The sequence below is a fragment of the Oncorhynchus tshawytscha genome, linkage group LG13, assembly GCF_018296145.1.
Source record: "Oncorhynchus tshawytscha isolate Ot180627B linkage group LG13, Otsh_v2.0, whole genome shotgun sequence".
NCBI lineage: Eukaryota > Metazoa > Chordata > Actinopteri > Salmoniformes > Salmonidae > Oncorhynchus > Oncorhynchus tshawytscha.
In genome coordinates, this window is record NC_056441.1 from 54,703,804 (window position 1) to 54,725,956 (window position 22,153).

The 22,153-nt window shown below is 45.5% G+C and overlaps 1 protein-coding gene across 12 annotated transcripts in view; it reads left to right on the forward strand.

The window, feature by feature from the left end:
• LOC112265185 (rap1 GTPase-activating protein 2) overlaps positions 1-22,153 on the forward strand; it is a 110,961-nt gene that overhangs the window by 49,183 nt on the left and 39,625 nt on the right. For 7 of the 12 annotated variants that reach the window (XM_042295956.1, XM_042295955.1, XM_042295953.1 and 4 more), the window contains one exon: positions 15,335-15,419. In XM_042295956.1, coding sequence (XP_042151890.1) covers positions 15,335-15,419 — 85 coding nt within the window. Of the gene's footprint in view, positions 1-8,018; positions 8,026-13,398; positions 13,402-15,334; positions 15,420-20,553; positions 20,656-20,759; positions 20,962-22,153 lie in introns of those variants that run through there. The other 5 variants (XM_042295957.1, XM_042295963.1, XM_042295960.1 and 2 more) reach the window with 5 other exon arrangements.

A 22,153-nucleotide genomic window follows, 5' to 3' on the forward strand; every position in this document is an offset into this window, starting at 1 on the left:
GGGGGCTTAAGAGGGCTTAAGCTGCATCCCTGTCTCACCCAACGGCCCTGTGGAAAGAAATATGTGTTTTTCGGCCAGTTTTAACCTCACACTCGTTGTTTGTGTACATGGATTTTAGAATGTCGTATGTTTTTCACCCAACACCACTTTCCATCAATTTGTATAGCAGACCCTTATGCCAAATTGAGTCAAAAGCTTTTTGGAAATTTACAAAGCATGAAAAGACTTTGCATTTGTTTTTTAGTTTTTTTTCTATTTGGGTGCAAGGTGAATACGTGGTCTGTTGTGTGGTAATTTGGTAAAAATTTGACATTTGCTCAGTACATTGTTTTCACTGAGGAAATGTATGATCCTGCTGTTAATGATAATGCAGAGGATTTTTCCAAGGTTGCTGTTGACAGATATCCCACTGTAGTTATTGGGTCACATCTGTCTCCACTTTTGTGGATTGAGGTGATCAGTCCTTGGTTCCAAATACTGGGGAAGATGTCCGAGCTAAGAATGATGTTAAAGAGTTTAAGTACAGCCAATTGGAATTTGTGGTCTGTATATTTTATCATTTCATTGAGGATGCCATTAACACCAGAGGCCTTTTTGGGTTGTAGGGTTTGTATTTTGTCCTGTAGTTCATTCAATGTAATTAGAGAATCCAGTGGGCTATGGCAGTCTTTAATAGTTGATTTTAAGATTTGTATTTCATCATGCATATGTTTTTGCTGTTTGTTCTTTGTTATAGGGCCAAACTCTCTCTCTCTCTCTCTCTCTCTCTCTCTCTCTCTCTCTTCAAACTCTCACATGTACAGTGGGGGTTGTCTGACAGATTGAGATATTTAGGAGATAGTAGTAAGATAGTAGTAGTTCAGTACAGGTCCATTGACAGAGGCTGGGTTAGGTCTATCATCTGAAAGCACATTAGAATATTTCAGTGGTTCATTCTAATACAGTCTTTGAGGTTAGATCCTAATTAGATTATTATTTTACGTGATGTCATAATAATAACTAGGAACTAGGAACTGGGAGCTGACACCAGAAAACACACACAAACACACACACACACACACACACACACACACACACACACACACACACACACACACACACACACACACACACACACACACACACACACATACACACACACACACACACACACACACACACACACACACACACACACACACACACACACACACACACACACTCTCTCTCTCTCTTAGAGCTCTCCTATTATAACAGTATAGGGTTGGAACAGAGCCCAGAGAGGGGGAGACCTATAATGGTGTTACAGAAACACCTGGCCTGTTTACCCTCACAGTGGGGTGGTTGAGAGCGAGGGAACAAGGAAAAGAAGGGAGGAGTCGGGGGAATGAAAAGGGGAGGAGTGAGGCAGAGGACAGGTAATGCAGAAAGAAGGGAGGAGACAGGGGAATGAGAAGGGGAGGAGTGAGGCAGAGGACAGGTAGTGCAGAAAGAAGGGAGGAGCTGGGGGAATGAGAAGGGGAGGAGTGAGGCAGAGGACAGGTAGTGCAAAAAGAAGGGAGGAGCCGGGGGAATGAGAAGGGGAGGAGTGAGGCAGAGGACAGGTAGTGCAGAAAGAAGGGAGGAGCCGGGGGAATGAGAAGGGGAGTAGTGAGGCAGAGGACAGGTAGTGCAGAAAGAAGGGAGGAGCCGGGGGAATGAGAAGGGGAGGAGTGAGGCAGAGGACAGGTAGTGCAGAAAGAAGGGAGAGTCCAATTAAACCTCAACAGGTTTCCCTCTTTATGTTAGCTACTCTGGAGAAGAAATAAATATGTGAAGGCTTGCCAAGTAAATTCTGCCCTTGTTTTCTTGGCACAGCGTATTCTCAAACATCAGTGGAAAGCTTTTACAGTAAAGTGCTCGTCTTGTGAGAGGCTCTGAAGTGTTAGTCAACGTGAAAATGTACTTTTATGGCAATAAATATCAGTTAAAATATACTTTCATGGCAGTTTAATAGACCTTTATATAAATACAGTTGTTGTACTGGAGACCTTTATGAAGTCGACAGGGAAAACCACTGTGCTTTTGTACAACCTTTTCATGTCAGTTAAAGGAATGTTTTTATGACGTTTGGTATCGATAACAATAAAGTTGTTCCAGCATATTTACAGTATTACTGTACAGCTTTATGATGTCAGCAATGAAACCCATAGCTCTTCTGTAAGTGGGCCAGAATTAACATACCCCCACATAGTTCTGGAAAGGCCTGGCACCCTGACAACCCCTTTGTCACCTCTAACTTCCTGACCTTGAAGGGTCTGTAAATAACAGGCCAACAGAGCGTGCTCTGCTCCCTTCATTCAGAAGACTGTGCCTCTCAGGACCGGTCGTAGTGTTGCTCTCAAGGGACTCTCACCTTGTCACATAGAATAGGTGGGAGGGTGGTACTGATTCAGCTGTTTGAGTCCGTGCTGTGACTACGGTGTCACTATGGTGACTACGGTGTTTCTCTGTGCAGTATAGAGTTCTGAAGATTATTTTGTGTTTGTGTTTGTGTACTCGCTTGCATGCGTACATGTGTGAGTGTGAGTGTGTGTGTGTGTGTGTGTGTGTGTGTGTGTGTGTGTGTGTGTGTGTGTGTGCTTGTGTGTGTGTGTGTGTGTTTGTGCACATGCCAAAGTGTGTATTAATTTGTGACAGCAAGAGAGTGCATTTTCTTATGTGTTCTGTCCTAATTTCCCTGTCACACGTCCCTAACTCTAATGCGCACAACACGTCAATACTCAAAGCCAATTATCACTTTCCTCTGCTGGTCATTGATTCAGACAGGATCTCAGCCTCTGTTTCTATTAGGAGCTCAAGCCACTACTAACCAGAGAGCAGGTGAACAAGGACAAGTGGAAATCATCACCCCGTCCTAAAGTATGACAACAGAAAAACAAGGAACTGGGAAGATGCAGAATGAGATTTCACACTGTGATTTTTTTCAATTAAAATAGCTTTTTAGCAAAGAGACATTTCACAAGGAAGAATTTTGCTTGGACTATCTGGGAGTGATCTGAGTAGGGAGGGGAAAAATGAAAACTAGCTGTTATTGGTAGGAAGGTTTAGAACTCTCTTTCTTATTGGTCTATTAACTAATTTACTGCATGGTGATGTCAACAGGAAGGAGGCAGGCTAAAACACTATCCTACCAAAAAGCCTGACATTTCAGGCAGTCTTTTCAAACATCTCTTATATTAAAAAGGCATCATCATAATTTTCAACATTTCACAGGATTATTCCAAATAGGGCTGTGGTGGTCATGAAATTTCGTCAGCCGGTGATTGTCAATCAAATAACTGCCTGTCTCACGGTAATTGACCATTAGTTAACATAAACACATTTAGCATCTCCTGGCTTCCATGTGGGCTGCACTAGATAATTTAGCAGACAAGATTTGCTTATAATTCCATGGCATTATTTTATAGTATGAAGAATACATTTAAACATATTGGAATAAAATAGAAAGGAAAGTTGCATGATGTGCCCCTAAAAGAAACATGCCTTTGGCGGCCAGTGGCCTTTGTGCCCATGGGCTGAATATAATAATTAAAATTCCATTCTCCCAGCACTCACATGACTCTCTGTCACGTGATTGGGTCTTTTTTCACAGGCTACAAGTGAAGACGGACACATCGGGGAGGAAACCGCACACGTCCTTATCCAAGACATTGGAAGAACTGTCCACATTTACTTTTTGTAGGCTACTAACGACCATCAGCAGCATCAGAGTTTGGAGAAGCCTAATTACCGTGACTAAGCGGTCACGTGGAATTTAACTGCCGTCATGACTCGTGACCGCTGGTGTGACGGTAATACGGTCACCGTAATAGCCCTAATTCCAACCTCATAGTGTGAAAATACTGTATATATAAAATACTGGAAAATCACGTTTTTGACTGCACTGTGCCTTTAAAACTGTCTCATGATGAGTTCATTTTCGATACACAGCACATGGTTTCCTCTTAGACAAGAGTGCCCATCCCTGTTCCTGGAGCGCTACCGTCCTGTAGGTTTAACCTAGCACGCCTGGTTCAAACAATTAGCAGGTTGATGAGAGGAGTCCAGTTAGTAATACCTGAGGTTGGAGCGAAAACCTACAGGAGTGTAGCTCTCCAGGAACAGGGTTGGAGTTAAAACCTACAGGAGTGTAGCTCTCCAGGAACAGGGTTGGAGTTAAAACCTACAGGAGTGTAGCTCTACAGGAACAGGGTTGGAGTTAAAACCTACAGGAGTGTAGCTCTCCAGGAACAGGGTTGGAGTTAAAACCTACAGGAGTGTAGCTCTCCAGGAACAGGGTTGGAGTTAAAACCTACAGGAGTGTAGATCTCCAGGAACAGGGTTGGGCAACCCTGTTCTAACATCCCTGGTTGTATTCACTAGGCTGGAGGAGTGCGTGTACAGTTCTGGAGTCAGTGAAAGATCATTTTGATATGAATAATCTGTTTTGGCTCTGGCATTAATGCAGTTATCCTGTGATTGTGTGGTCCGATGTCCATCCTCCTCCCAGCAGTTTCCTGTGCTGAAAGTAATCAGTCCAGTAATACAGCTGGATAGAAGGTTGCATGTGCACAGTGTATCTCCGCGCACGTTGTGATCTGGAGATGAGGCAAGGGGATATTATGTTAGCATCAGGTGGCTTTCATTTCATTTATGTGTGCGCGCGTGTGTGTGTGTGTGTGTCCTGTATAGAAATGCTGACTGTTAGACTACCCAGAATGCCATTGGCGGTGGCAGCGGTCTGCTTCTTTTCTTTGAGATCTGGGCCCACATTAATTTCGCATCTCAGAGTAGGAGTGCTGATCTAGGATCAGGGGTTTTGCTTTTTTTTTTTTTTATCTTAGTGAATAATAATACATTGGATGGGGGGGGACCTGATCCTAGATCAGCAATCCTTATCTGAGACGCTTTATGAATACAAGCCCCTGGAGTCCACAGCACTGCTCTTCTTATTGAGTTTGGGATTCCGTACTGAGAGAAAGTGGCTCTCTAAAAGGTCATTATCTCAGCAAGGTTTGGCCAATCAAAGTGTTTACACAGTGTTCTACAATTGATTTCTTCCTCTTTCAATTTGGTGGCTCTGATGTTGTTGCTGCGGCAGTAATTATTTTCCCAGCTTCATTCAGGTTTCATTTGGGAGAACAAATCAATCCCTCGCAGTATACCCCCCACTCTCTAGAACTCTGCCAGGAAGGTGTGTGTGTGTGTGTACGTGTGTTCCTCAGCCATTCGGTTGACTGGCTGGGCTCCACTCTCCTTTGACCCCTGTATCTATAAATAGCCTGTATACCCATCGAACCCACTGGGCAAAAACTGGTTGAATCAATGTTGTGTCTACATCATTTCAAGCAAGAAATTCAATGTGATGATGTTGAATCAACGTGGAAAACGAATTGGATTTGCAAAAAAAAAACAAATCCAATGACAGGGTGACGTTTTTGGTTTATTACGGGATGAATTCACGTTAGTTGTCAACCAAATGTAAATCAAAACTAGACGTTGATCTGACATCTGCTTGCCTGGCTACTGGTCCCCTCAGGCTACTTGTCCCCTATGTGCTAACAGTATATTGTTCCTTGTAGGCTACTGCCCCCCCAGTACCCAGTGAATAGGTAAGGGTCCTTCAATGTGCCACTGGGCTTATTGGCTCCCCTTAACCCTTTGTGGAGGCCACTAATCCTTGTTAGGCCATTGCTCCCCTATACCTGATGAAATAAAGGGTCCTGATTGGCTACTGCCACCATACTGTACTAACATTTTAGAGGTCTATGATTAGCTACGGACTCCCCTGTGGCCAGTGCTGAGGTAAGGGGTCCTTCAATGAGCCACTTCACTTGTTATATTAGCCACACACTGGGAGCCATGAGCCATAGAACGCCGCCCTTTCAACACCTCACACTCTGACGTTCATTGCATTACGCCATTGGTCTGTGTCTGACTCTCCGTGGCGCTGGGCGGCCTGTCTGATCTGCTAGCATGGGAGGAACAAGCACATCTATCTTCTCTGCTATTTTTTACACAGGCCAGGTCTGCAATTGATTCAGCGCTATTGTCAGATGTGACGGTGCATCATTCACACATCATTGACACATACTCTGCCATGGTCCTGATTGATGCGGCTCTGTATGCCAGCTATGTCTGCACTAATCATCAAGACTTTGACTAATTTGATTAGGTGTGCCAGTTTAGGGTTTAAACAAAAAAATGTGAAATGTCTGGAGGGGCCCGAAGAGAGGGTAAGGAAATGCTACGCTGATGGACGGGTTGCACCTGATTCCTCTCTGCCCTGATGTCCTGCTGGCAGATTAATGTATTTCCTTGTCTTTGTTTTTCGCTGTCTAATAGGCCATTACATATTAAGTTCATTAGAGGAACGATTGGGCTTCTGCAATGGTACGTCTGGAGCATCATCAACTTCATTATTGAGTTTCGTAACAAATATCTGTATCGGGCTGGAAAGAGAACGTCACAATTAGGAAGGTAATTGGCAGCGAGGGACTGTTGCCCTCCCTCCCTCCCTCCTTCTCCTCCTGGGCCATGTCTCTTTCCCCTGTGTGCCCTCTCTCACTCTCTTTCTCTCTACCCCCCTCGCTCACTCCTCCTCCCTCACTCCCTTCCCCTCTTCCTGGCTCCCTCTCCCCTGTTTATGTGTTGATACTAGCTGAGGCAGGTACAGTACACTGTACACTGCCTGTCATCTCTCCAGGGTGTAATCAATATGTGAAACATGGAGGCCTATTGGTGTGACATTAGGTAAACATGATTGTGGTGCAGATGTAATTAGTATTGAATCAGGTCCAATTAAAAATAATAAAGAAGGAGTTGGGTGGTGATTGTGAAACATAGGAGAGTTAGGCTAGACAATGAAGGGTTTTTATAGTGCGATGACAAGACAGGAGACATATAGGTCATGTCATTATCTCCATTCACTATTCAATGTATTACTTTGAGTCCACACACTTTTATTCATTAATTGTCTGGTTTGTGTGTGTGTGTGTGTGTGTGTGTGTGTGTGGTTGTCAAAGTGTTACAGCTCATACAAACCTCTAGCTTTAACCTTCCCATTCACTATCTGGCCTATTGTCCTTTTCCACTCTGTTACTCCCCCCTTGTTCTATGTTTCATCTCTCCCTCTTTTTTCCCTCTCTCTTTTCCCTCTCTCTTTTCCCTCTGTTTTCCTTTGTCATGCTGCGTCTCTCTCCTTCGATCCCCCCCCACCCCCGGAGAGAGAGACATTCACGGTGACGCAGGAGCTGTTTCATTAGACAGGCAGCAAGGGTAGACTGCGCCACCACTGCCTCTCACACACTGTCTCTTACACACAGACTGTCTCACACACAGACTGTATCACACACAGACTCTCTGTCTGGGACCAACACCTGTTTGTTTATGTGTTTGTTTGTGTTTATGTGTGTGTGTGTGTGTGTATTCTATATGCATCTGTGTGTGTGTATGTGTGTCTGTGTATGTACTGTATGTGTGTGTTGAGATTTGGCTGTTATTAAAGCTAAACTCAGACAGCAGTGGCCAGCCCCAGGAGGTCTCAGGTCAGCTCTGAGCTACTAACATGTAGTGTCTGGGAATGGACATTTTCTAATAATACATTTCTCTGGAGCTGTAGCAGTTGCTATGTACAATCTGTGTATCTCCCTCAACTGTGTAGACGGGGGAAGGAAGCCAACTACTCCTGCTTGTACTTGTACTCTGTTTAGTTTGTGTCCACCATTGGCTCAGTGTTAACCGCTAGCGACAGCTAGAGACAGTGTTACATTGTGTTGGTACTTAGTGCTGGCCCTATGGAAAGTATTGGAGAAGCCTGGGGTGGCTGGGCTGTCAATGGAAGGGGAAGTCTGGGGCATGACCACTTGTTTCCAGCACTCGGCAAGCCAGGCCATGTGCTTATACTAACAACTCAAAGAACAAACGAGAGAGGGAAAGAGAGGGAGGGAGAGGAAAGGAGAGAGAGTTAGACAAAGAGAGAGAGAGAGAAAGAGAGGGAGTCAGAGAAAGAAAGAGAGAGAGAGAGTGAGAGAAAAGGAGAGAGGGGTCGAGAGAAAGAGACAAAGGAGCCGGAGATGGCTGTTTGCAGCGTGTTTCTCTTTCAGAATGGAAAGATCAGCAGTCAAAGGCAGTCAAGTGTTCTCTTGTTTCCTTTGGACACTGTGACATGAGCATGCTACTTTCACACACGGAAGCTATTGCATTATCCAATGGAGAGACGGCTGCACTAGTTCCCAAATACCAGAGAAATACGTTGCATGTTGTTCTCCTTGTTCCACTTACTGTGAATCGGATGGAGATACAGTACTGCAATGTTATGTATCTCTCTGATATTGATATCCACTATTGATATCAGGTAGAATTTCCTCCTGCAATCCTTTAGCCTTTTGATGATGTTGCATTGTGCTTTTGAGGTTTTTCTTCTGATAAAGTTTCTTCTGGTATTGATATTGATTGTTGATATTAGGGAAGAATGTCCTGCAAACCTTTTGCATGTGTTGTTATCTTAATTCTATATTATTTGTACCATTTATTTTAGCTGCTAGCTAAGGAATGGCGCCAGAGGCGTTATATCTTATGTTTCACCGAGTCATGGCTGAATGACAACATGGATAACATACAGTTGGCTGGGTTTTCCGCACATCGCAAGACAGAATAGCTCTCTCCGATAAGACGAGGGGTAGTGGTCTTTGTCTATTAGTCAACAACAGCTGGTGTGCGAACTCTAATATTAAAGAAATCTAAAGATTTTTCTCATGATAGGTTGTAGACCACACCATTTCCAGGAGAGTTTTCATCTATATAGAAGCTGTGTATTTGCCTCCACAAACCAATGCTGGTGCTAAGACCCCACTCAATGAGCTGTATAAGGCCATACGCAAACAAGAAAATACTCATCCAGAGGCGGCGCTCCCAGTGGCCGGGGACTTTAATGTAGAAAAACTTAAATCTTTTTTTACATCATTTCTACCAGCATGTCACATGTGGAACCAGAGTAATAAAACTCTGGACCACCTTTACTCCACACACAGAGATGCGTGCAAAGCTCTCCCTTGCCATCCATTTGGAAAACCCTCAAGGAACTTCACTGGACTCTTGTAATGGGTGTGTGTTGGTGGCAGGGAAGTCAGGCGCAGGAGAACCAACTTGGTGTAAACGGAGTCGTTTAATAAAATAACAAAAGTGGGTACAGAACCCGTCACACACTAACACATACTAGCACAATCACATACAATAAAATAATCTCCGACAAGGACATGAGGGGAAACAGAGGGTTAAATACACAACATGTAATTGATGGGATTGAAACCAGGTGTGAAGAAAGACAAGACAAAACCAATGGGAAATGAAAAATGGATCAGTGATGGCTAGAAGGTCGAGGACGTCGACCGCCAAACACTGCCCGAACAAGGAGAGAGACCGACTTCGGCGGAAGTCGTGACAACTCTATGTAAACTGGAAACCATATATCCTTAGGCTGCATTTATTGCAGCTGAGGATTTTAACAAAGTAAATTTGAGAACAAGGCTACCTAAATTCTATCACCATATTGATTGTAGCACTCGTGCGGGCAATACACTGCTACACTGCTACTTCTGCGATGCATACAAGGCCCTACCCCGGCCTCCCTTTGGCAAATCCGACCATGACTCAATTTTGCTCCTGCCGTCCTATAGGCAGAAACTCAAACAAGATGTACCCGTGACAAGGACCATTCAACACTGGTCTGACCAATCGGAATCTATGCTTCAATATTGTTTTGATCACGCAGACTGGGAAATGTTCTGTGCAGCCTCAGAGAATAACATTGATTTATACACTGATTTGGTGTGGGTTTATAAGGAAGTGCATTGGAGATGTTGTGACTAATAAAACCAGAAACTGTGGATAGATGGTGGCATTTGCGCAAAACTGAAAGAGCGAACCACCACATTTAAACATGGAAAGATGACTGGGATTATGGTAGTTATTCCCTCCGCAAGGCAATCAAACAAGCGACATGTCGGTATAGGGACAAAGTGGTGTCGCAATTCAACGGCTCAGCCACAAGACGTATGTGGCAGGGTCTACAGGCAATTACGGACTACGAAAAGAAAACCAGCCATGTCACGGACACTGACATCTTGCTTCCAGACAAACTAAACACCTTCTTTGCCCGCTTTGAGGATAATACAGTGCCACTGACGTGGCCTGCTACCAAGGTCTGTGGGCCCTCCCTCTCCTTCTTCGTGGCCGACGTGAGTAAGATATTTAATTGTGATAACCCTTGCAGGGTTGCTGGCCCAGACTGCATTCCTACCGCATCCTCAAGGCATGCACAGACCAGCTGGCTGGTGTGTTTATGGACATATTCAATCGCTCCCTATCTCAGTTTGCTGTGCCCACATGCTTCAAGATGGCCACCATTATTCCTGTACCCAAGAAGGCAAAGAGAACTGAGCTAAATGACTATCTCCCCGTAGCACTCACTTCTGTCATCATTAAGTGCTTTGAGAGACTGGTCAAGGATCATATCACCTCCACCTTACAGGCCACCCTAGACCCACTTCAGTTTGCATACCGCCCCAACAGGTTCACAGACGATGCAATCGCCATCACACTGCACACTGCCCTATCCCATCTGGATAAGAGGAATACCTATGTAAGAATGCTGTTCATTGACTACAGCTCAGCATTCAACACCATAGTACTCTCTAAGCCCATCATTAAGCTTGAGGCCCTGGGTCTCAACCCCGCCCTGTGCAATTGGGTACTGGACTTTCTGATGGGCTGCACCCAGGTGGTGAAGGTAGGAAACAACATCTCCACTTCGCTGATCCTCAACACTGGGCCCCATAAGGGTGCGTGCTCAGCCCCCTCCTGTACTCCCTGTTCACCCATGACTGCGTGGCTGTGCACGCCTCCAACTCAATCATCAAGTTTGCAGACGATGCAAAAGTAGTGGACTAGATTACCAACAACGACGAGACAGCCTACAGGGAGGAGGTGAGGGCACTCGGACTGTGGTGTCAGGAAAACAACTTCTCACTCATGTCAACAAAACAAAGGAGATGATCAGGACACAGCAGAGGGAGCACCCCCCTATCCACATCGACAGGACAGCAGTGGATAAGGTGGAAAGATTTAAGTTCCTCGGCATTCACTTCACGGACACTGAAATGGTCTGAAATGGTCCACCCACACAGACATTGTGGTGAATAAGGCACAACATCGCTTCTTCAACCTCAGGAGGCTGAAGAAATTCGGCTTTTCACCTAAAACCCTCACAAACGTTTACAAATGCACAATTGAGAGCATCCTGTCGGGCTGTAGCATCACCTGGTACGGCAAATGCACTGCACATGACCGTAAGGCTCTTCAGTGGGTGGTGCGGTCTGCACAACGCATCACCGGTTGGCAAACTACCTGCCCTTCAGAACACCTACAGCACCCGATGTCAAATGAAGGCCAAAAAGGTCATCAAGGATAACAACCACCTGAGCCACTGCCTGTTCACCCCACTACCATCCAGAAGGCAAGGGTGCATCAAAGCTGGGACTGAGAGACTGAAAAACAGCTTCTATCTCAAGGCCATCAGACTGTTAAACAGCTATCACGAACACAGAGAGGCTGCTGCCTATATACAGACTCTAATCATTGGCCACTTTAATAAATGGATCACTTGTCACTTTAAATAATGCCACTTTAATAATGTTTCCATATCTTACATTACTCATCTCATATGTATATACTGTATTTTATACCATCGTGCCTATGCTGCTCAGTCATCGCTCATCCATATATTTATATTTACATAAACTTATTCAATCCCTTTAGATTTCTGTGCATTAGGTAGTTGTTGTGGAGTTGTTAGACTCCTTGTTAGATATTACTGCAATGTTGGAACTAGAAGCAGAAGGATTTCACTACACTCGCATTAACATCTGCTAACCATGTGTATGTGACCAATACAATTTGATTTGATTTGACATCTGCACTGAACTGAAGGGTAGATCTGCCGCTTTCAAGGAGTGGGACGCTAACCAGGACGCTAATAAGAAATCCCACTATGCTCTCCGACAAACCATTAAATAGGCAAAGCGTCAATACAGGGATAATATTGAATCCTACTACACCGCTCTGACACTCGTTGGATGTGGCAGGGCTTTCAAACTATTACGGACTACAAAGGGAAGCCCAGCCGCAAGCTGCCCAGTGACACAAGCCTACCAGCCGAGCTGCATTACTTCTGTGCGCGCTTCGAGGCAAGCAACACTGAAGCATGCATTAGAGAATCAGCTGTTCCGGACTACTGTGATCACACTCTCCGTAGCCGATGTGAGTAAGACCAGGTCAACTTTCACAAGGCCGCAGGGCCAGATGGATTACCAGGAAGTGTACTCAGAGCATGCGCTGACCAATTGGCAAGTGTCTTCACTGACATTTTCAACCTGTCCCTGACCGAGTCTGTAATACCTACATGTTTCAAGCAGATCACCATAGTCCATGTGCCCAAAAACACCAAGGTAACCTACCTAAATGACCGATCTGTAGCACTCACGTCTTTAGCCATGAAGTGATTTATAAGGCTGGTCATGGCTCACATCAACACCGTCATCCCAGAAACCTACTCCAATTCGCATACCGCCCCAACAGATCCACAGATGACGCAATCTCTATTGCACTCCACACTGCCCTTTTCCACTTGGACAAAAGCAACACCTACGTGAGAATGCTGTTCATTGACTACAGCTCAGCGTTCAACACCATAGTGCCCTCAAAGTTCATCACTGAGCCAAGGACCCTGGGACTAAATGCCTCCCTCTACAACTGGATAGTCCCCTCCTGTACTCACAGTTCACCCACAACTGCGTGGCCAAGTACGACTCCAACACCGTCCTTAATTTTGCCAACGACACAACGGTGGTAGGCCTGACAACCAACAATGATGAGATGAGCCTATAGGGAGGAGGTCAGAGGCCGGTCAGTGTGGTACCAAGACAACAACCTCTCCCTCAACGTAAACAAGACAAAGGAGATGATCGTGGACTACAGGAAAAGGAGGGCCGAGCATGCGCCCATTCTCATCGATGGGGCTGTATTGGAGCAGGTTGAGAGTTTCAAGTTCATTTGTGTCCACATCACCAACAAACTATCATCGTCCAAACACACCAAGACAGTCGCGAAGAGGGCATGACAATGCATATTCCCCCTCAGGAGACTAAAAAGATTTGGCATGTGTCCTCAGATCCTCAAAAAGTTCTGCAGCTGCACCATCGAGAGCATCCTGACAGGTTGCATCAATTCCTGGTATGGCAACTGCTCGGCATCCGACCACAAGGCGCTACAGAGGGTAGTGCGTACGGCCCAGTACATCACTGGGGCCAAGCTTCCTGTCATCCAGGACCTCTATACCAGGCGGTGTCAGTCAAAGACTCCAGTCACCCTAATCATAGACTGTTCTTTCTGCTACCGCACGGCAAGCAGTACTGGAGCACCAAGTCTAGGTCCAAAAGGCTCGTTAGCAGCTTCTACCCCCAAGGCATAAAACTGCTGAACAGCTAATCAAACGGCTTCACGGGCTATTTGCATTGACCCCCTCTTTTTTTTACGCTGCTGCTACTCGCTGTTTATTATCTATGCATAGTCACTTTACCCCTACCTACATGTACATGTTACCTAAATTACCTTGACTAACCCGTAGCCCCTGTATATATTGCCTCGTTATTGTTATTTTATTGTGTTATTAGTTTGTTTAGTAAATATTTTCTAAACTCTTATTTTTCTTAAAACTGTGTTGTTGGTTAATAAGGGCTTGTAAAGTAAGCATGTCACAGTAAGTGAAACGCTGTTGTATTGTATTGTAACACCTGTTGTAACCGACGGCAATACACTAAATGAGTGTGGTCTCTCCAGTCCACAGTCCACAGCTGGGCCACACTGACTTGACACACGAGAGGGGGAAAAAACTATGGATGAAAAAAAGAGGCTGGGAATGAAATCCTGTGTTCGATAACTGACTAAATAACTGTCAAGAGAATGTGACTAATTGGCAACCTGTTGCACTGTGTGTCTCGCCTCTCACGTCCATCTCTGAATCCCCACTCTGTCCCTCCTGATAAATGAACCTCTTAATGTGTGATCATTCTCCTGGAAGGAGACCCCGGCCCCCTGGAGGCCCCTGGGGGCCTCTCAACAACCATGTCAGCTGGTCACTAAGGATCTGAGTGAAAGTCATCATCAGGCCTCTCGGCTAAAGATACTCTCCACAGACCTCTGAGAGAGAGAGAGAGAGAGAGAGAGAGAGAAGACACAGGAAAACCTGGCTCCCTGTAGAGGAAAGGCTGTGCAACCACTGCACAACAGCAGAACCTGAGACGGAGCTGCATTTCCTGACTAAATGTCAAAAATATAAAACAATTAGAGAGTGTCAATTTCTCAAGTTTGAAACCCTTATTCAAGGTTTCAAAGACCTCTCTGATGAGGATAGGCTACCCGTCCTGTTGTGGGAGGATGCAGAGAGCTGTGGGTTGGCAGCACACTACATTGCTGCCTGCCATAAGTTGAGGGACAGTGTCTGACAGACCAATCAACCTGCACATGTACTCTACTGTATACTTATTGTTATTGTTGAATGTATGGTTATTTTGACCCTTGGTTATTGTTGTTACTGTTGTCCTGTTGACAATTTTTATTCTCATTTTTATTTATTTTTTATATTGTAAATATCCCAAATAAGCTTTGGCAATATATACATTGTTACGTCATGCCAATAAAGCAAATTTTATTGAATTGAGAGAGAGAGAGATACAGATACAGATATTTTACATCTAGGCTCTGTGGTGGGCCAGCCTTGGAGGCATTAGAGGACAGACAGAGACAGACACACAGGCAGAGTGGTCTTGGTTTTCAGCCAGTCCATGCTCCACTCACGACACGGTTCCTTGGCGTCTGATTGATAGATCTCCGTTACAAGCCCCGCAAACTCACTTGGATACCCACTACTTCAGTTGGCTGGATATGTTGAAGACCTAGTCTTTAGTCTATGAGCCAGACAGCCTCTCTTTCCTTCTAAGCGTATGAGTAGGGTTTGGGCTTTTTCCTGACCACATGAATGCAGCAGTAACTCTGGGCTAACGTTATATACATGGACTATAACTAGGCTTTACCCTACCAGCTGCTGCACAGTCTAGGGAAATGATATGTCTCACTTCTACCCCGGTGTATGTCGTGAAGTAGGGTGATATGTGATGCAGCATCCGTCCTCTGTACTATCATTGTGCCTCTGCATCCTCTGTATGCGACATCATGATGCCGTATCATGATATCTTCTGTTGTGTTTGATGTGTTCCAGGAAGCAGGAACTGCTGACTATCTCCAACGTGCCCTTGGGAGATTGCCCCCCATCGCCCCCCCGCACAGCCCCGCCCACCATGAAGGTAGGACACGTACCACCTCATGCCCGTCTCACTTATACCATTTTCACACTACAGAGCAGAGTTGAACTGAGCCAAACTGGCATGGTTACCCATCCACCATAGTTGCTGGGACCGTGCTGGAAAGGACAGTATGGTAAGTAAATACCCAAGTGAGCACGGTATTGTTTGGCTCTGTGCAATAGAGTGAAAAACTGAAAATGGTGTCATTGCACTGTCTGAACCTGGCCAATCAGAACACCTCTGAGAGGAGCCATGGTAGCCTGGGAGCAGACTCTGTCCGCGTCCTAAATGGCACCCTATTCCCAGAGCCTGGTCAAAAGTAGTGCACTGTAAAATGAATAGTCTGGATGACGCATAGTGAGTCAGCCCTATGAGGACTAGGTGGGCTTCATTCACTGTTCATAGAGGGTAACTCTTTAGAGGTCATAGTGGAGACTAGAGAGAGGCAGAGGGAGCTGCCAGATTCAATAAGATCTAACACTTGTCTTTCTGTGGACTATTTTAATGTAGGGCCATTATTTATAGAAATATTGTCACGGCTGTTGAAAGAAGTGGACCAAGGTGCAGCGTGGCGAGCGTTAATTTTCCTTTTATTATAAAAATTACGCCAACAAAACAACAAACGAGAAAACAACCTTGAAGCTTTCAGGGCTAAGTGCCACAAACAAAGTTAACTACCCACACTGAAAGGAGGGAAAAAAGGCTACCTAAGTATGATTCCCGATCAGAGACAACGATAGACAGCTGTCCCTGATTGAGAACCACACCCAGCCAAAACATAGAAATAAAGAAACATAGAAAACAAAACATAGAATGCCCACCCCACATCACACCCTGACCTAACCAAATAGAGAAATAAAACGTCTCTCTAAGGTCAGGGCGCACCCCTTTGGGGTGCGGTCAGAGTCCGCACCCCAAAGGTGCGGACTCTCCAAAACCTGAACCTATAGGGGAGGGTCCGGGTGGGCATTTATCCGCAGTGGCGGCTCTGGTGCGGGACGTAGACCCCGCTCCACCTCTGGCTCACCCTGCATTGGTGGCGCCTCTGGTGTGGGGACTCTCGTGGAGGCCGTCGCTGGAGGTTCTGGACTGGAGGCCGTCGTTGGAGGCTTCGTGCCATGACTCCTCGCTGGAGGCTTCGTGCCATGGATCATCACTGGAGGCTTCGTGCCATGGATCTGCACTGGAGGCTTCTTGCCATGGTTCTGCACTGGAGGCTTCGTGCCATGGATCATCACTGGAGGCCTCTTGCCATTGGATCATCACTGGAGGTTTTGTGCCATGGATCATCACTGGAGGCTTCTTGCCATGGATCATCACTGGAGGCTTCGGGCCATGGATCGCCACTGGAGGCTTTGGGCCATGGATCTTCACTGGAGGCTTCGGGCCATGGATCGCCACTGGAGGCTTCTTGCCATGGATCATCACTGGAGGCTTCTTGCCATGGATCATCACTGGAGGCGTCTTGCCATGGATCATCACTGGAGGCTTCGGGCCATGGATCGCCACAGGAGGCTTGGGCCATGGATCTTCACTGGAGGCTTCGGGCCATGGATCGCCACTGGAGGCTTTGGGCCATGGATCTTCACTGGAGGCTTCTTGCCATGGATCATCACTGGAGGCTTCGGGCCATGGATCGCCACTGGAGGCTTTGGGCCATGGATCTTCACTGGAGGCTTCTTGCCATGGATCATCACTGGAGGCGTCTTGCCATGGATCATCACTGGAGGCTTCTTGCCATGGATCATCACTGGAGGCGTCTTGCCATGGATCATCACTGGAGGCTTCGGGCCATGGATTGCCACTGGAGGCTTCGGGCCATTGATCTTCACTGGAGGCCGGGTGCGTAGAGCTGGCACAGGGCTTACCGGGCTGTGGAGACGCACTGGAGGCCTAGTGCGTAGAGCTGGCACAGGGCTTACCGGGCTGGGCAGACGTACAGGAGACCGGGTGCCTGGAGTTGGAACAGGATATAATGGGCTGTGGAGACGCACCGGAGGTCTGGAGCACAGAGCTGGCACAACCCATCTTGGCTGGATGCTCACCATAGCCCGGCAACTGCGGGGCGTTGGCATAGGACGCACTGGGCTGTGGATGCGTACCGGCGACGTGTAACCACAAAGCATGGTGCTTGAAGGGTCACACGCTCCTCAAAGCAACTGTCTTGCTCCAGACTCCAACCCCTCCAAACTCTTTCGTCCCTCTCCACTGCCAACCACTCCTCGCTCAAACGGTCCAAGAATTCCTCCTCGGTCTCAGACTCACCCCTCAGCACCGACGCCCACGTCATCTGCCCCCCCCCATCCCAAAAAATATATATATTTTGGGGCTGCCTCAGGTTTCTGTCGTGTCCTCCCCTCCTGACCACGCTGCTTGGTCCTTTGGTGGGTAGAGGACAGACACTGTCACGGCCGTCGAAAGAAGTGGACCAAAACGCAGCGTTGTGAGCGTACTTTCCCCTTTTTATTAGATAATGTCGTCAACAAAACAACAAACGAAAAACAACCGTGAAGCTTTCAGGGCTAAGTGTCACAAACAAAGTTAACTACCCACACTGAAAGGAGGGAAAAAGGGCTACCTAAGTATGATTCCCAATCAGAGACTACGATAGACAGCTGTCCCTGATTGAGAACCATACCCGGCCAAACATAGAAATAAAGAAACATAGAAAACAAAACATAGAATGCCCACCCAACATCACACCCTGACCTAACCAAATAGAGAAATAATACGTCTCTCTAAGGTCAGGGCGTGACAAATATAGACAGTACCAGTCAAATGTTTTGACACACCTACTCATTCCAGGGTTTTTCTTTATTTGTACTATTTTCTACATTGTAGAATAAAATTGACATCAAAAAAGACATCAAAACTATGGAATAACACATATGGAATCATGTAGCAACCAATAAAGTGTTCATCAAATCAAAACATATTTTATATTTGAGATTCTTCAAAGTAGCCACCCTTTGACAGCTTTGCATTCTCTCAACCAGCTTCACGAGGTAGTCACCTGGAATGCATTTCAATTAATAGGTGTAGCTTGTTAAAAGTACATTTGTGGAATTTCTTTCTTTCTTAATATGTTTGAGCCAATTAGTTGTGTTGTGACAAGGTACGGGGGTAAACAGAAGATAGCCCTATTTGGTAAAACACCAAGTCCATATTATGGCAAGAGCAGCTCAAATAAGCAAAGAGAAATGACAGTCCATCATTACTTTATGACATGAAGGTCAGTCAATCCGGAAATGTTCAAGAACTTTGAAAGTTTCTTCAAGTGCAGTCGCAAAAACCATTAAGCGCTATGATGAAACTGGCTCTCAGGAGGACCGCCACTGGAAAGGAAAACCCAGAGTTACCTCTGCTGCAGAGGATAAGTTCATTGGATTTTTGTTGCGTCACCTTGAAGCAGGCTGGCCCCCCTTCTCTAGTCTGCAAGGAGAAGGGCGAGAGATTAACACGGAAGTGGGAGAGAAGAGGAAAGAGGGAGTTAAGGAATAGAAAGTGTAGCATACAGAGAAATAGAAAGAGAGAAATAAAGAAATAAAGAGTGAAGTCAGAGAGGGGGAATCAGTATGACACAGAGATGGGGAGTTAAATCATTATCTATACTGTATCCTATAGTGTACATACATGATGAAGTTATTACTATGCATAGTACCTCAACTCTTGATTAATATACTGCACTGAGGGACCCAGAACACAAGCATTTTTCTGCACCTTTTATACCTGCTGTCAATTGTGTTCGTAACAAATATGATTTGATTTGATTTGGGATTATTCATAGTCAATCCCTTGATCAGTCATTTCCATAGTGTGATGATACTGACTGGGTTTTTAAAGGCAATAAACAACTTCTCTCATAGCAAACGGCCTATGCGCCATCCATGCTAGTCGGAAACATTTTTTTCTAGTTTCAAAATTGACTACGAAGTGTAAATAGGATCATTTGGTTTTTCAAGTCGGTCTCGTCCAAACCTGAGTTTTGTAATAGAGTTCATCATATGACTTACTTGAGGGTTGGGTTTGGATTTCAATGATGCTCATTTGACCATTGACACGAGATAGACATCTATCCAATCCTACCCCAGATCACACATACTGCAGTGAGGCAGACCTGCCCATCAGAGCAGCAAATCTGACTTTGTTTACACAAGACAACACCTTTTTTTTACTTGAGAAATACTGCACCAAACAACTTAGCCGGATGTAAAATTACACAATACATTTTTTTGAAAATCTTAAATGACTTCCGACTACTTTGAGGAGGTAATACCGGCTTTCTTCGTATGGTCTCATGGGGGACAAACATCAGTAACTGCCACATCGAACCACACCCTCAAGACTGAAGTCTAGTTTTTCTTAATGAGTAGTAGAGAAACACAGAATCGCTGCGTTCAGACGCTCTTTAAAGGTCTGGTACGTAGCTTTGTGGGCCGACCCGACAAATTCACATACTATGAGGGCACAAGGCAAGACCCAGATGCAGATGGTTGGAGTCTTAGATGTTTATTAATCCAAAAAGGGGTAGGCAAGAGAATGGTTGTGTACAGGCAAAAGGTCAAAACCAGTTCAGAGTCCAGTAGGTACCAAAGGGCGGGCAGGCAGGCTCGAGGTCAAGGCAGGCAGGCTCGAGGTCAAGGCAGGCAGGCTCGAGGTCAAGGCAGGCAGGCTCGAGGTCAAGGCAGGCATAAATAATAAATGATAAATAGACTGGGGGAAATAAACGACACCTGGAGGGGGTGGAGACAATCACAAGGTCAGGTGAAACAGATCAGGGTGTGACACATACAATGTGAATTATAGATCTGTCATTCTCATTGAAAGCCAATTTGATAAGCAGTGGATCTATTCTATGTGCACTATTTCTATGCTTACCGATACAATGACATCATCTGGTTGTAAGGAGATCATTTGCACCCAATTCAGCCCGCTGGAGTTGTGCAACTCACTGCTAGTAGCTGGTATGGCATAGTTTGTTTGCTGTTGTTCCAGACATCTCTAGTAGTATAGTGAAGCTGCCAGGCTGACACTTCTCTGATCGAGTACTTCACACGTGTGTTTGTGTGCGTGTGTGCACACACATTTCATAATGTGATGAGTCATTTTGTAAGGAACCACTTCCGAGTCTCAAGTCAAAAAGAAAGTGTGTAAACAGCATATTGAAAATGTAAATGTTCCTTGTCCTGAACGAGAGGATTCAAATGAAAGGAGTTGAATGAGGATGAAATGAAATGTGAGTAGACACACAGGCAGGACCTGTTCCACTTAGTCAATGAACAACAGGACTTTCCTGTTTGTGGCTTTGAATGACATAAGAGAAAGCTGAACATAGCAGAGAGCACTCAATTCTCACATTCTCCAAGGAGAAAATGAAGGACGAGGGAGGTTTTGTTTGAAGAAAGGGTTGTTGGAGGCAGAAATAAAGGAAATGAAGGCGGTTGAAGACCAGGTTGTGAAAGAAAAGGAAGCGAGAGCGAGAACAGTTTTTGTTGAATTAACAGTGGACGTTTTTTTCTAGTCCGACTGAGGAGCCAGAAGAGTTAAGTGTGTATTGCAGTGTTGTGTTGTGGTAAAGGATGCCTTGATGACAGCGCACTCTAGTACTGTGTAACTGCTTCATTTGTTAAGAGGGGACAACTGGTACATTTGGTTGAGAGAAAGTGTGATTGAAAGAGTGTGTTACACATTGCCTCTGCAGGAGGTTTAGTAATGCCGATATTTCTTATATGCGACAAGAGTTGAACTACCACCAGGTAATAAGAGCTAGTATGACAGGTTCTACTTTCAAGCGTATTCAATGGTACGTCAATGGCGCATGTACATTCAAGATTTACCCCAGTGTTTGACCCAAAAGGCTCAGACTTTTCTGTTTCCAACTACGCGGGCCCGAACCCGTGTCTCACTGGGCCATGGCTCTGGTGGACCTGCTCTAACTTGGGGCCAAAGCCAGGCCGCTGGTGCTTTTCAGCTGGTGTTTACATAACAATGACTATCTATGGACTTCTCAGCTTCTCACCAAGCAACTGTTTTGATGATGCAGAGGTTGTGATTCTGCTCTTCGCAAGTCTTCACTGTCAGCCCTAGCTATGAAAATACAATTTCCCTAGAATAACATAATGTATATAACATATTATACACTAGCGCAACACTGGTGTTACAGTCAAAACGGCAACGATAGTGCTGTGGCCTCTGGGTGAATATTGGTTACGTGCCGAGCGCCTGGAGACCGTGGTGTTAGAATCCTCCCAGCGCCAGTCCTTCCCTCTAATCTTGGTGTGGACAGCGCAGGGCGCAGCAGGTTTCCCCGGGAGATAAGAGAGAGAGCGAGAGAGAGATGTTGCTGAGCTCCGCTTAGTCTCTGTGGAGGGCCAGGCAGTAAAGGGCAGAGAGAGAAAGAGAGAGAGAAATACAGAGGGGGAGACTATATATATATATATACAGTGCATTGGGGAAAGTATTCAGACCCCTTAACTTTTTCCACATTTTGTTACGTAACAGCCTTTTTCTAAAATGTATTAAAACATTTTTTTCCTCCCGTAAATCTACACACAATACCCCATAATGACAAAGTAAAAACAGGTTTTTAGAAATGTTTACAGATGTATTCAAAAAATTTAAATGGAAATATCACATTTACATAAGTATTCAGACCCTTTACTCAGTACTTTGTTGAAGCACCGTTGGCAGCGATTACAGCCTTGAGTCTTCTTGGGTATGATGCTACAAGCCTG